Source organism: Castanea sativa, chromosome 1 (assembly GCF_040712315.1).
Source record: "Castanea sativa cultivar Marrone di Chiusa Pesio chromosome 1, ASM4071231v1".
Lineage (NCBI taxonomy): Eukaryota > Viridiplantae > Streptophyta > Magnoliopsida > Fagales > Fagaceae > Castanea > Castanea sativa.
The window spans coordinates 12211719-12228369 of record NC_134013.1 but is presented as its reverse complement, the minus strand read 5'-3'; the positions used below and the strand labels follow the sequence as shown (position 1 = coordinate 12228369).

Sequence of the window (16651 nt, the reverse complement as noted above, 5' to 3'; positions counted from 1 at the left end):
TCTCAAAGTAGAAATAGGGCCTAACACCACGGACATTATCTTTGCGAAGTTCTAATTTCGTTTCCTGATAGTGACCCTAGAGTCACACTAAAACAAGAAACACAACTTAAAACTTTCCCAAAGTAAAGACAAGGTCTAGTACCTTAGGGTTTATTTCTGTGAAGTTTCAATTTTATTCCTAATAGTGACCTTGGAATCATACCAGGACAAGAAACTAAATTTAAAACTTCCCAAAGCAAAGACAGGGTCTAGCACTTCGAGGTTTGTTTATGTGAAGTTTTAATTTTATTTCCTGATAGTGACCTTGGAGTCATACTAAGACAAGAAACTCAGTTTAAAACTTACCCAAAGCAAAGTTAGGGTCTAGTACTTCGAGGTTTATTTATATGAAGCTTTAATTTTATTTCCTGTGGTGACCCTGAAGTCATACTAAGCCAAGAAACTCAGTTTAAAATTTACCTAAAGCAAAGACAGGGTCTAGTATCTCGGGGTTTATTTCCCTTTATAGTGTTGGCATTTCCACCTAAGTCTCCATGGGGTTTTATGCTGTTTACAAAACTAGAACACAATAGAATATAAAATAGCACATATTTCTTATATAATGCTCAAAAGTAATACTTTTTCAAATTAAATACATTCCATGACCTTGCCACAGCCCTTTTGTCCATATCTTCCAACCGATACGCACCGATTCTAGTATTATATGTTACCCTGTACGGTCCTTCCCAGGTCGGGCCAAGCTTTTCCATAGTAGGATCTCGGGTATTCCCCACAACTTTTCTCAATACTAAGTCCCTCGGAATAAACTCTCTACCTTTGACACCCTTATTATATCATCGGCTAAGTTTATGCTGATAGTTTGCCAACCTTACCAAAGTATTATCACGATTTTCTTCTATTAAGTCTAGATGCTTGCAAAGCAGTTGGTCATTCTTTTCGACCTGAAATACCTTGGTCCGCGAGGTCAGCAACCCTATCTCCATAAGTATCACAGCTTCCGCATCATATGTTATTGACAAAAGCATTTCTCCAGTTGAATGTCATGGAGTAGTTTGGTATGCCTACTGATGATGCAAAGAAGATCAGTAGGCTGGATGCTTCGGACTTGAAAGGACCACTTGCTCTCTCTGCGGCCTGAAGAAAAAGAAAAGCGAATCAAAGGTGACCGGGGTTGCTGGCCAAAAACCCTCCGATGGCAAAGTTAGTTTTTCTCTCTATATTTTTGGAGTTCCAACTTTTTTGGAGTCAAATTCACATACCTTTGCCTTGTTTGAATCAGTCTTTATATAGTGCCTTCATATACGGTTATCGAAATTGGAACCTCCCCTGGATTCAAGGAGGCTTAAACGTAACTGCCATAACCGTTTAGGAGTTACACTTCCATTTCACAACGGATACATGACAGTTATGCGTGGGATAAGGGATTGTCACATTATATTCGGAGATTCTCCTAAGTATGATACCCTCGTCCTGGAATTCCTTCGTCGAGTGTGCCTGTTAATTCCAAGTGTAGCATCCTCGTCCACGAATCTTTACGTGGACGAGTCCTCTCGGGGCAGGCTGTGCGCATCCCACGGACGAGGGATGTAGTTTCGCTATCACCCTCAGGACGGCCTTGTCCGTTACCCTCGTCCTGAGGATAACTCCTGGACGGCTGCCGAGGTGATAACCGTCCAGGGACGATCTGAGCGTTTTCATCCCACATCACCTACAACACGCTCGGGAGCTCCTCCGTCCATCGTCCCTTCGAATCGTCAAGCCTCATTTTCAAACTATTCACAATAGATTTATTGGTCACCTTAGCTTGACCATTGCCTTAGGGATAAGATGGAGTTGACTACCTGTTAGTAATCCCTAACTCTGAGCAGTACCTCCAAAACGCCTTACTATCGAATTGCAAACCATTATCTGATATGAGGACTTTCGGCATACCAAACCGCGTTACAATGTTTTTCCATACAAACCTTTTAACATCCATATCTCGAATGTTTGCAAAGGTCTCGGCTTTCACCCACTTAGTAAAATAGTCTGTTCCCACCAAAAGCAACTTCCTATTACCTGTGGCCTTAGGAAAAGGTTCTACTATATCCAACCCCCACAGTGCGAAGGGCCACGGGCTGGATATGGGATTGAGAATTCCCATAGGCTAATGGATGCTATGAGTGAACCTCTGGCACTGATCGCATTTTTTAGAAAATTTCATTGCTTGCTTATGCATGTTTGGCCACCAATATTACTATGTAAGGGCTCGGCATGCAAACGACCTGCCTCCCATCTGACTTCCACATATTCCTTCGTGTAATTCCTCCAGAAGCACTTCAACTACCTTGGGGTGTACACATAACAGATAGGGTCATGAATACGATCTCTTATATAGTTTCCCATCTTCGGATACCCAATACCACGATGATCTGCACTTGATTCAATCGGATTCCTTCTTATCCTCAGGCAAACTTCCATTCCAGAGATATGCCACTATAGGATCCATCCAACTAGTGGACAGATGTATGCTTAGTACCATAAAATTGTTGGAGGGAGTTAAATTGGAAAAAGGTAGAAATTCAATAGACACAATCCTCGGAAGTGGATCAGCCACCGTAGAAGTTAGAGTAGCTAAAGAATCAACATGACTATTGCCACCCCTAGAGATATGTGATATCTCTAATTTTCTGAACTGACATTTCATCTTCCCAACCTCCTTCAAGTAGCTTATCATTATTTGATCTTTAGTTTCAAATTCTAACGTAACTTGACTATCAGCCAACCGTGAATCACAATACAATTATACCCTATCTGCCCCAATTTGTTTTGACATCCTGAGTCCTGCAAGGAGAGCTTCATATTCAGCCTCATTGTTAGACGCAGGGAAACCCAGTCTAAAAGATTTTTCAACCTTAACTCCTTCTAGAAAGATAAGTATGATCCCGACCCCTGCTCCTCAAGAATTCGACACCCCATTAACGTACACTTGCTATATGTCTTCTTGAGGTTCCACTGTCTTACTCTCATCTATCCGCATGACTTCGGGCCATTTGGGTGTGAATTCTGCAATGAAGTCTTCCCTTTGATAGAGGTTTTCGAGGCTTATACCGTATTTCAAAGGCTCCCAAAGAAGCCCCCCACTTAGCTATCCTTCCTGTAAAATCTGACCTTCTAAGCAATGCTTGCAAAGGGTGCTTAGTTAGCACAATTACAATATAGGCTTGAAAATAGTGGGGTAACCTCCATACAGTATGAATTACTATTAGAGCAGCTTTTTCCAAGGGTAGATACTGTGTCTCTGCTTCCACTAGAGTCTTACTGACATAAAAGATTGGTTTCTGAATTCCTTGATCCACCTTCAACATAACAGCACTTACATATACAACGTTTCCCTAGGAACTGGTCTTGATAGAATGGATGCCCGTGATAGGTACGACTTCAGCTCCTCAAACGCTTGTTGGCACTTATCCATCTACTGAAAGCCTTTCCACTTCTTCAACAATTAGAAAAAAGGCCGACATCTATCCACAGACCTAGAGATGAAACGATTGAGAGCTGCGGTCATGCTCATAAGCTGCTGGACCTCCTTGGGATTCAGAGGTGATTTCAAATTTTGCAGGGCTGTAATCTAGTCCGGATTAACTTCTATACCCTGATGCGTCACTAAGTTACCCATAAACTTTTCCGAGCTAACCCTAAAGGCACACCTTGATGCATTCAACTTTAAATGGTGCTTCCATAGTGTCTCGAATGTTTCCACGAGATCCTTCAGGTGATCCTTAGCAGCCTTACTCTTAACTACCATATCATCAATGTATGCTTCTATATTCCTTCCGAACTGCTGTCTGAACATCTTGGTTACCATTCTTTGATAGGTAGATCCCGCATTCTTTAAACCAAATGGCATGATTTTATAGTGAAAATTACCAATGGGGATAGTAAAAGAAGTTTTCTCCTGATCCTCGAGGGCCAACGCTATCTGATGATATCCCTGGAAAGTATCAAGAAAGCTCATCCTAGGGTGCCCAAATGTTGCATCAACAAGCTGATCTATCTTTGGTACGGGAAAAGGATCTTTGGGACATGCCTTATTTAGATCCGTAAAGTCAACACACACTCTCCACTTCCCATTCTTCTTCTTTTCTACCACCGTGTTAGCTAACCACTCGGGATAATAGACCTCCTCAATTTCCCTCGCTTCTTTAAGTTTGTCAACTTCTTCCCTTACTGCCCTTACATGTCTATCCGAGGACCTACGAGGCATTTGCTTCTTTGGCACTCACCGGGGATCCACATTAAGTCGATGACAGATAAGGTCTGGATCCACCTTAGGTGCTTCATACGGGCTCCATGCAAATATATCTAAATTGTTTACTAAAAACAAGATTAACTCTACTTTCTCAAACATAGGGAGTTTAGCTCCCACCTGGAAATATTTATCCCCGAGGTCAACATGTATCTTCTCCAATTACTCACAAATATCCTCTAGTAAGGACTGTAACTGCTACAAGGGATCTGTTGTTCCAGGCCCATCTTCTTGCTAATGCCATACAATAGCTATCTAGCACCTCTGGGCGATAGACTGATCTCCACTTAGTTCCATAATGCCATGCATAGTTGAAAATTTCACCTTTTGATGTAAGGAAGAGAGTACCGTGCCCATAGAATGGATCCAAGGTTGTCCGAGGATTGCTATGTAGGGAGAATATGAGTGTACCACTATAAAGTGGACCATTTCTCTCCTTTCTTCCACCTCTACGGGTAGGGTCAACTATCCAGCTGGCACAACAATACTTCCGTCAAAGGCCACCAAGGGACTATCATACTTCATTAAATCCTTGGGAGTAAGTCCTAACCCATCATACAGATCTGGGTACATAATTTTTGCCCCGCTCTCTTGATCTACCATGACTCTTTTAACGTCAAAACCCCCAATTCGCAATGTCACCACCAAGGCGTCTTTATAGGGCTGCACAATACCCTTCAAATCTTCTCCTGTAAAGTCAATACTCTCAGCCTCCTAACGCCTTTTCTTAGGCATAGGCCCCTCTAATTCTAAGTCAGAAGTTGAGCTCACGGCCAACACCCTAGATGGTGCCTTAACTATTTTCGCCTGCTTCCGGGCTATATGTGTTACCCTTATAAGTCCCCGAGCTAGTGTTGATGTGCTTGAGGTAAACCCACCTTTCTGGTCTTGTGGGCGGGAACCATCCCGTAATAAGAATTCCCCCAAGTACCCTGCCTTCTTAAGCTGACGCAAGTGTTCCTTTCGAGTTCGACGATCTACGATTGTATGCCTGCAATCCCTATGATATGAACAATACAGGCTTTGATTCTGTCTGGTTACATCCCCACTCATCTTGTTCGGCCAACGAAAATATGGCTCATTCTTTATCTTTTCCACAATTTGATAAACAGACTCTTTATACAATAAGTTAACCATCTTTGTCCTTTGCTTCTGAGCCTGAGGGAAGAAATCTCTCCGAGGTTGAAGGACATGATCTACCTTATTCTCCTTTTTTTCACCTACATATGCTTTTGCTTTAGCCTTATCTTGCAATTAGTCATCTTCCAATCTCTTATATTCTTCCACCCGGTCCATCAGTTTGTTTAAATCCGTAACTGGCTTTAAGGCCAATGAAGCCCTCAAATCAGAATCAATGGGAAGGCCCACTTTGAAGGTACTTGCAGCAATTCCCTCATTATCTCCCTCGATCTCATTTTACAGCTCCCAATAACGATCCGAATAAGCTCTAAGGGTTTCTCCCTCCTTTATTGCTAACAAGAGGAAAGAAGCAAATGGTTTCGGAGTCCTACTACACGTAATAAACCTGGCCCCAAATGTTTTGATAAGCTTATCGTAACCACAGATATCTCCTTTCTCCAACCCATCAAACCATCTCATAGCTATCGAGCCTAAGCTGGAAGGAAAAATCTTACACACCAAGGCCTCATTCTTAGAATAGATGGCCATGCTTTGATTGTAATGACTAACATGCTCCACGGTATCCATCTTGCCATCATAAATTGTAAAAGTTGGCCTAGTAAATCTCTTCAGTAAATCCGTTTTCTCTATTTCCTTTAAGAATAGAGATTAAGATATTTGATGCAAAGCCTTAGTCATGGCATCTTCACCAAAACACCCTGAGTTGAAAAGGCTTGAGAGTGAGAAACCAGGCCTTTCAATTTATTCCCTTCTTGCTCCTCCTTCCTAATCTTTTAAGGAGGTGGAGAAATTGTTCCCTCTCTGGGAGAAGTCTTCTCTCGTTCCTCCCGAGAATGGGGTGATCTCCTATCCCTCTTTATAATTCCATCATCCTTTTGGCGTTCATCTCCTCAAGAGTGATTAGGTGCCCAACTCGGTCTCCTCTGGCAGTGCAACTCCTTATCTTTACCACGTAGCAACTCTTTATCCTTCTCAGCATTTCTTTGTAACAAAGTGCTTGCTCACTCCCAAGTGCAGGAGATCGTAGTAATATAATTCTCGGAGTACAAGGAGCAGTATAAATTCAAAGACAATATAATTAAAAAAACAATTTTGGTGAAGAAGAAAAGTACTTTTGCTTGGTGATTGTTAACAAGAATATTAATAAAAGCCGATTTAAATCAATAATGTAAATACTAGGGCATCGGGGTGTTTCCCTATATCGATATGGGATTCTTTGTGATCTAAGAAAATATCTATTACATAATTGATTGTTCTTATACAATTAAAAACTTATGATTCGGTTGAACTGAGACAATTCAAGAACGCATGATAACCTCGATTAATAATACGGTTAGAAAAGTTTTTCAGTAAAACTCATTCACCTTAAAATCTTATTTCTATTTGAAACTATTAAAAATTCATATAAACAATAAGAAAAACATGATTGAACTTATTGAAAGCATGGAAGAACTAATACATCAAAATAAATCTAATTGAACAATCAAATATATTGTTGATAAAATCTTAGAAAGAATCACATTGAATATTCATACCGTATAGAAGAAACATAACCCGTAGCCCTAGAAAAGAGTTTAGGCTGCCATTAGAGAAAATAAAAATACAAGTTTTCTCTACCCCAAAATTCGTTCTCCCGGCCTCCCTTCAAAACCCTCATATAAAAGTGTCCAAAGAAAATAAAACTTTTACTATTTTAATTTCCGTCCAAGTTTACGGCGGTAACTTGTGAGTTAATTTGGGCCTTCAAAAATTGAGAATTTCGAAAACCTCAAAATTGGAAAGTTGTAGATAATTAAGTTACGGTTCCAACCCATCTAGCCTTGTGTCAATTGAATTTTGAGGAGAGAGATAAACCCAAAATACTGATCGGTGCTCAGATCAGATTTTTCCTTTTCAAATTCTGCCTCTTTGATTTCTTTCCTTATTTGAAACTTCCAATCATGGTAGACGATCCAAGCACTGCAGCTGCACCTCCTTAGACATTTAAGCATGGTCTTTTAGCTCCACTTAATTTTAGTTTGGCCTCCATTCTCTCACAAATTCATGTAAACTCATCTTTCTCACATGATTTCCTAAAAGTAGAAAATTACACACAATGAATGACATCTTATTCAAGAAATTATGTAAAGATAAATAATAGAGGCTAATGCAAATCATGACTTAATTAAGCATAGTAATAAGGAGATAACGCCAACATAAATATATAACAAGTATACATTTTAAGGCGTTATCACAAAGCCGCTTGCTCTTTCAACCTCTCCACCTCCATATCCTTATTCGCATAGGACGACCCCTCCATATTGGTTTATGATCCCTCACGTTGTGGAGGTGGGCTAGGGTGTTGTTGAGTATCCCTATGAAATTCAGACTTCACGCATCTATCCACATGAACAAATTCCTTCGATATACTAGGCCGCTCCAGATGTGTGGGACCACTTCGTGATTGGTTAGCCATGACCTCAAATAACCCAACTCTTGTGCCTTCTGCTTGGTAGAGTACTTCCCACAGACGGCACCAATTGTATGGACACTAAAATTAGTTCCTATGGAAAACTCTTCGAATAGCTTATACAAGAATCCACATAACAAAGATATAAAGAACGGGAAAAAGTCACTCTACAATGATAAACACAAACAGTGGATCTCTTTGACCATTAAACTACTACTTCTACAATTACAAAATGCCCACATATGCATGGGAAAATAGTTTTTCTTTGGTTCATGTGGTGTTACACATAATGTTCTCCTCTCATTCTTTTTTATTTTATTTTTTTAAATAGATTTCTCTTCCTTTCTCCTCTAGATCCCCTTGCCTTTTGCCCTTCACCTTCTCTTATAGCTACAACCTTTATTCTTATCCCTACAGCTATCTTGTTCCTATTCAGAGTCTCAGGGATATTTTTCTTATTTTGTCAGTTTCCTTTTCTTCTTATCTTAGAATTCTGACTGCCCAAAGGTTCTGTGTACTGTTCAGGCTATCTTTTGCACAATTAATGCGGCAGAGGTTAGATAAGAATCCCTTCTTTAATACGGAGGTAAAAGATCTTCTTTCTTCTTGCGCATTCTAGAAGTTTCGCGTGGTCACTTGTGTCTCCGGGATGTCATACATTGATTATCCATGCTCCAAACAAGCTAATGCTTTCATTTTCCTCATGAATGGGTTGACCGTGGTATCCAAATTTGTCTTCAACCTCTTGGATGACCTAACTTTCCAGCCTTCCACGGATTATCTCCCTCCATGCTTTTTGTAACACCCCAAACTCATACCAAGGATTTAGATGCATAACCTTTCTTAGAAATAATCAACAATAATATAATGGAATAGAGCGAAATTAAATATCCACAAACCATCAAAATCTCTCTTATGAAATCCATTAAAACAAAACTTTAACAATAAAGTCTCCAAATACAATCTGAAAGAGTTCCACAAATGTCAAACTCACTATCCTAAGAAAATATGCTAAAATAGTCCATCAACTAACATAACTCCAAAAGTAGTCTTCAATCTATGGCTCCAATGATCTACCACCAAAATATATTTCATTGCTCTAATCTAAAAGGGTGGAGAAAGTGAGGGGGGGGGGGTGAGCTAGAAGCGCAATGAGAGACTACATAACATGAGGATGTCTTTCAAAACAAAACATTAGTATCATTGACAAAATATAGTCTTTACAAAACACTTACAAATAGTTTTAACAGTAATATAATATACTTTGTAAAACTGTCAAGAATAAAACATTTTAACTATAATGCTGTAATCATTAAATAAAATAGTAATCACTTTAGTTAGTAAAAATTACACTAAATAGGTAGAAACAATATATTATAACGATAAACAATTTTTCCACTTATAACGATCGATAACAATAAAATAGTAATTCGATATGAAAAGCATTAAACATTAGCTAGATAAAGACATAAGCTGCTAAAGACTCGGTGTGTGATTCCCACAAGGAACAATAACATTAACCTCAAAGTGGCAACACTGGCTCTAAAGAGTAAACGATAACACTACCTCCGAAGAGCAAACGATAACACTGTACCACATCACAATAACACTACATCGGCCGAAGACCAACACTTAACCCTGTGTTGGCAAAGGTTGCAGACTGTCTAGCTGACCGTTTGAAAACATTCTTACTTTATTATAATATTGTCAATATCAATCATATATTATATGACAAATACGTTCTCAAAAATATAGTTTTGAGTCATTCTTAGCATATATAGTTTCAAAATAATATACAAGAAATAATAGAATTCGGGTATGTAAAAAGCATTAACAATGGTATAAGTTTTTGAAAAATTCACTTTTGCAATTATATATACATATATAAATATATTTTTACCAAAAATATATCCATAAATATACGCGTCTTAAGAGATGTCATGTTCTGAAGTCCACTTACCTCTAGTTGCTAAACCAAGCTTCACCTCAACTGTCCGAAACAATGTCAACTAGCACCTAATTAAGGATTAAATAACTCAATAAGAACATGTTTCGAATAACCAAAAAGTCCTCTGATAAAACTTTTCCTTATAAAACTTAACATATCTTTCTAATATACATTATACCTATTCTAGATTTTATATAATTGTAATGCATTCCCTAAAACTAAAATCTGTTATACCTATATATAAGTACACGTAGACTCTCTGAACACCACCCTAGGACATCTACAAGTGCTTAACCTATATAGGATGTGATGCTACTCCACATACATGTATGAGGATCTGTTTCAAAATCGAATAAAATAATGCATGTCTATAATAACACTTCCATGATAACTTCTATTCTTATGCAACTGTTAGTATAATTCTAATATTTTCAAGTAGCCTAGAGATGAAGGTTCCTTAATCAAGTATGTGTTCAAAGATATTAATAAGGTATGCATATATAGATGTTTACCTTAATATGACGAATTTTCTGGCTGCCCCTAGCAGTGCCACGGTCTTCTATCCTCTCAATTTGAGAAACTTTAATTCTCTACTCTTAATCTTTTATATGCTAACCACTAATTTCTTTTTCTTTTTTTTTCTTTTTTTTAATCTTGCAGTCTCTCTCTACCTATCACGAAATTGACTTAAAAGACCAAGTATATATACCTTTAAAATAACACTCCAATTCAGTCTGGGAAGATCAATCCAACTCCAATTAGTACTCTTGAATAACACTCCCACTTGGGCTAGAGTTTAAGATCCACTAAAATTTAAATAAGCTTCCAAGACTTTAATTCCCAATTAAACTCGAATTAAGGTTGTTTAAATAGGCTAGAACTCTAAAGAATTTTAATAACACTTAAACTCCTAATCCAAATAGGTTTTAATCTCTTATCCTTTTCCTTAACTGATAAGGAGACTAAAACTTTAATATGAAAAATCCACAAAGATAACCCTTACGTTACATCTTCTTTTATTTATTTTCTATGTAGATATCATAATATAAAATAATATCGCCTTCAAAATAAATTAAAAAAATTCATCAATTTCACTTTAAAAGCAATTAAATTCATTTTAAGTGAGGCTGTTGTTACACTTTCCCTTCAGCCCAAAGACTAAGCCCAATCACTTTCCCATGACCTAGTAACTTCCTAGGCACTAGGCCTGAATAGAGACGGTTCCACTCCCCACACAAACTTTAAAATTTTAAGAGGCAAAATCAAAACTACCTAAAATTTTAATAAATTGTAATTTACAATTTAGTCTTAAATATTGTGTAGTACAATTTACTTACACATTAGGAAGACGGATTACATTGTCTTATTGTATATGGAAAACACACTAGTAGTAGCGGCCAGCAGACAATTCATTAGCTTTAAGTATCAGGCTCCACTGTCTCAAAAAAACCTTGGATTTAACCACCAACTTATCAAAACATTTGTGCATTCCAACAACGAAAAGTCCCCAACATGCTTATATTACATGTTCAATAAGTGCTACGTCGACAACATTTTCATAACACTCTCACAATAAATCATAAATGGTAAATTGTTATTATTTTTTTACTCACTCAAAATAATCTGTCATTTATGATTTGTTATGAAAACATTGCAATATAGTATTTCTCAATTGTCAAATTATTTATTTATTAGTTATTTTAACGGAAATGTGTTTATCTCTATTTAGGAGAGGAGTCGGACCCTTATTCATACTTCGAAATTAAAAAGATGTATTACATGGAATTATAGTAAGTTTTTGTGTTAGAACATCTTTCTTTTCTTTCTTGTGTGTATTTGCTCACCTAAAAAAAAAAAAAAGATAATTGTATTTGAGCCCAATTGGACATGGGCTTATTCCGAGAGCATGAGACCCAATTATAGTTATTAGTACCACATTCCTAGTCATATATTGGACTGGACTTAGACAGAGCTTGCAATAGATCCATCACTAGACTTATGCAACCATAGAAACGGGCTGTGCAAGACTTGATGCAAAAGCAAAAACCATTCAAACCAAAAGTGTGGAACTTTGATACCAATTCCCAAGGCTTTTGCAATTGCAACACTTTTTTATTATGAAACCATAGAGAAACCAGAAACAAACCAAATCAGTGGAAACTTTGATCCATCCCCAAGAAAACAGTTGCTCAGAGACAGAGGGACTCTGATTTTGCGTCAAAAGTAAATGCGTGCGGGGTCCACATGGTTGCAGAGGAAGATCATTGCACTAATAAAGAAAAGAAAAGTGACCGAGCATTTGGATCATCCACGTATGAGTCCACGCGTAGTAAATATTGGTCCGAGAGTCCGACTCCGAGACCCAACAAAGCGAAGAATACTAAAGGAAAGAAAAGGACAACCTGGTGTCTACCTTTTTTGGCTACTTTATAAACTCACACAAAAGCATATCACCACATTTTACGCTTTTTGATGCAAGAGTTTTTTTTTAACAAAAAAATAAAATAAAGATAATCCATAGAAAACGGTTATTTGATACACTTTGTGGGTCCCATCGACATTAAACAGGTCGTTGGATCCATATCAAAGTTCCAAGACTCAAAGTCGTGTTTTATATAGGAAAAGGATTTAGGGTGAGTTTGGTTGGGCTTTTTAAAGAAGTGCATAATGAAAAAGTTGAGTTTTGAAAAAGTGCATAATGAAAAAGTGATTTTTCAAAAAGCTGAGTGTTTGGTAAAAGCTGTTAAAAAGTGCTTTTTGAAAAAGCTGAGTGTTTGGCTAAAACTATAAAAGTTGCGGTTTGAGACAAATTGCAAAAAGGACAATGTATATATAAGGGAGTTTATTTAAATAACATAATTCATATACCTTCATATACTTACTAAATAATAATAATAATAATAAATTTATATTATTGGTATTATTTTAATAATGTTTGGGCAATTATTCTTTTTTAGTGGCATAATTATTTGTTATTACCATTAATGACTTCTTATTAATATTAATTAAATCTAAACAATTTTCATCATCATGAAACACAAAATGAAAATGTAAAAAGATGATAAAATATACACCAATAATCCAAGTTTAAATTGTGCTATATAAAAATGTAAAAAGATATAAAATACATACCAATAATCCAAATATAAATTGTACTACATGATATTATACAAAAAAAAAAATACAACTACTAATTATTAACCCCCCAAATAGAATTTGCAATGGAATCACGAAGAACCACCATTGCGGGATCTTGATAAAGTTAGAGTTTTGCTCGTGCTAGCTACATGCTTCTTATTACGTTCTCTTATAGAAATTGAATCTTCATTGGCATTGTTGAACTCCTTATCATCCCTATCATTTAGTCTAACAAAATTATGAAGAGCCATAGTAGCAGATACAATAAGTATTTGGATATGGAATGGAAAAGATGGCATGTTTCTAATAATTCTCCATTTATTCTTCCACACACCAAAAGTGCGCTCAATCACACATCAAAGAGATGAGTGAGCATGATTAAATTTTCATGTCTAGTTCTAGGGCCTCCACCTCTCCTTCGAAAGTCCTGAAGATGGTATGATATCCCTTTGTATGGTGCCAAATAGCCTTGCATCATTGGGTATCCAGAATCAACTACATAATATTTCCCTAAACAAAGAAATTCAATTGTATTAAACACACACACAATATGTCATTATAATGAACAATTGATTAACCAATTACAAACCTGGTGGTGGGTGCGGAAAGTTGTTACTTTGTGTACGAATAGTATCAAGAAAAATGTGGGTGTCGTGTGCTGCACCTTCCCATCCAGGCAAAACAAATGTGAATAACATATCAAAGTCACATGCAGCCATCACATTTTGGGTTGGATATCCCTTTCTTCCAAAGTATGGAATAGACTTCTCAGTAGGTACAATCGCTATCACATGTGTGCCATCAATCGCACCGATGCAATCCTAATAAAAACATTAATAGTTTTCAGTTCCACATGCATTGTATTATCTTATAGACAATAACACTTATTCAAATATACAATAGTACACATACTTTGAAATGTGGCCAATAAATTGGATGGTCTTGTATTTTGGTTGGAACTTCACTAAAAGTTGGATCCGAAGGCTTTACATATGCTTCTCCCAAAGCGAGCACCTAACGAGTGATCATCTTCTCAAAATGTCTACTTATGGTTTCACCCGAAATCCTGAAATAATTCTTGAACCATTCGGTTACATGTTCCATGACCAAGTATCAGTAAACAGATTGCCACTAACTCTTCTAACCTTATATTCCTTGAATGTTGAAGTCCAAAGTCACGTTGTAAAACTTGACACAAATTATGAAACACCTCATTTCTCATTCTAAACATATTGTAACACAAAGTCTCATTACCTTCCATACAGCGTCTCAGCCAATCCCACCCCGTTTGTTCAGAATCATGACAAGGAGTCTTACTAATGTACTTATTGAAATATGTCACAACTGCCTTCAGATGCTTGTCACAAGCTGGTAAAACTCCTCGTTTGAATTGTCATTACTATCATCACTGTCAGAATCACTATCACTGTCATCATCACTGTCACTACTTTCATCATCATCATCATCATCATCATCATCACCATCATTGTTATCACCATCATTGTTATCACCATCATTATTATTGTCAACATTGTTATAATCACTACCATCATGATCATCACAATAATTTCTGTAATCCCCATCCATTAATAGTTCCATAAAATGGCCACTCTCATGAGTACCATTATAATCATCCATATTGGTTTCAGCTACACAACAAAATAACAAATATTCAATCAAGACAATTCACAACATACCAAGACAATTCACAACATCAAGTACATAACACTGTAATGAAAATTTCAAATATGTTTGCATTACACATATATTAGTCCAAAGCTAATACTAAATATCACATAACTTAGTTTAAAGTTAATACAACATAGCAAATACAACATAGTTCATACAACATAGCTAACTTAGTTTAAAGCTAATACAACATAGTTAATACCACATCAGGTTAGTCACTTCTTTGCCTATAAATTATTGCTTGTAGCCACTTTGTATGACTACAGGTCCTTAAAAGTTAGGAACATCTCCCTACGTGACTTTTTAGAAAGAGAATGGAAGCTTCAACCACAAACGCAAAATCCACTCCAGGAAGTGCTTTCACAATCGCCATTACATTATCAATTGAACTTGGTGACTCTCGAGAAGTACCTTCGGACCTATTCGACATACCAGTTATTAACTCACTAATACGATTGTCCAACATTGGCTCCTCCTATCTTCTTCTTTTTCTTCTGTGAGGGTATTGATTCACTAGCTCGCTTTTGTCTGAACTACGTGATTGACTAGTATTTCCTTGCATCCAAACTACCAATGTCTAAACTCATGTCACATTGGTTATCCTTAAATTGAGCTACCATCTGAATCACAGCACCCTCTTTTGGCATTGTTGGAGGTAATGTACACGAAGAAGGGGTCCATGCGGCTACCCCGATTCTTTGCAACATCCCTAAACATTATCTCGAAGTTGTTCTAGAATTGTGGACCTTTCTCTCGGAATTTTTTAGCTTTGGGTAATTCCTACAAAATGTAATTGTAATTTCACTCATATAAGAATAATATAAAAAAAAAACAAAAAAAAAAACTAGCTCCAACTAACTACATATTAATAAAATACTAAACTCACCTTCAACTTCAGGTCCCACCAACAATCAGGAGTGGCAATCGTTCCCTTCACTGCATCCCAACCTAAACCTGTGTCAAGATTCCTCAATTTTTCCCACACTCTCCAATCACCTTTTAATACATCCCACCTACTTTTTAATTGGTACTTATCATAGTTTTGACCGGTCTCTTCACTAAATTTGGTCACCAAATTGAACCAACCTTCGGGTCTAAAGGCAGCACCTTTTGTTCTATTCCCGGCTTGAATTTGTTCCACACAAAGGTTACAAAAAGTAGTTGTCCACGATGGATTAATATCCCAATCTGCTCTAGCCTTTTTTACCTCGGGGTTGGAAGTAGAATTTTTTCCCATCTATAAAGTTAACCAACCATAAGAAATGCAAAAAATAGAAAATTGAAAAAAATACAAAAAACACACAATCAATAACATAAAAAATAAGTTTACACATAAATGAGTGAAAATAATTAAATATGTGTCAATTTCCTCAAGTAACTAGTTCATATTTTTTATTATGCAGTGCATTCCTAGAGTATATATGAAGTATATTATGCATGACCCATCGGCGAGCGTGATGGCAGTACCTCCTGGGCATGCCCCTGACGCGCGCGAGCGATGCGGCATCGAGCTGGCTGGCTTCTGGGCATGACCCATCGGCAGCGTGATGCGGCCTTCTTGGGCTCCTCCTGGGCATGCGGCGGCGGCGATGAGCGGCGTGCTGTTGGGCACGCCTCGGCGGCGGCGGGCGTGCCTGCGCGCTGGCGATGGGTCATGCCCGGCGCGGCGCAGTGGCTGCTGGGCACGCCCGGCGGCGACGGGGGCGATGCTGGCCTCCTGATGGGTCATGCCCGGCAAGGCGGACGGCGGTTGGTCTTAGCTAAAGATAGTAACTTCATTTCCCTCAAGCTATTTGGTCTTTTTTTTCTTCTATTTGTTAAGGTGTGCAAACTATTGGACAAAATGCATTGTGTTTAGCATTTAACAGACACATGCAGAGTTTCATAAACATTAAAAAAAAAAATCAATAAATCATAATATGGTTTCAAACAAAGTTAGATCAAATACACCCAATCAACAAACAAATTTCAAAACCCAATCAACTAAAGAACCAAATGG

General features: G+C 37.5%; 1 protein-coding gene and 1 long non-coding RNA gene across 2 annotated transcripts; both read right to left on the bottom strand.

The window, feature by feature from the left end:
* Positions 1-4753: 4753 nt before the first annotated feature.
* LOC142610972 (uncharacterized) lies at positions 4754-5425 on the bottom strand. Its single transcript, XM_075782991.1, has 2 exons — positions 5060-5425; positions 4754-4951 (listed from the first exon to the last, which is right to left on the bottom strand). The coding sequence occupies exons 1-2, from the start codon at positions 5423-5425 to the stop codon at positions 4754-4756; spliced, it is 564 nt and encodes a 187-aa protein (XP_075639106.1).
* Positions 5426-13343: 7918 nt separating this feature from the next.
* LOC142637125 (uncharacterized) lies at positions 13344-13961 on the bottom strand. Its single transcript, XR_012844553.1, has 3 exons — positions 13876-13961; positions 13553-13784; positions 13344-13473 (listed from the first exon to the last, which is right to left on the bottom strand). It is a non-coding gene; the product is annotated as an uncharacterized LOC142637125 (long non-coding RNA).
* Positions 13962-16651: the final 2690 nt, after the last annotated feature.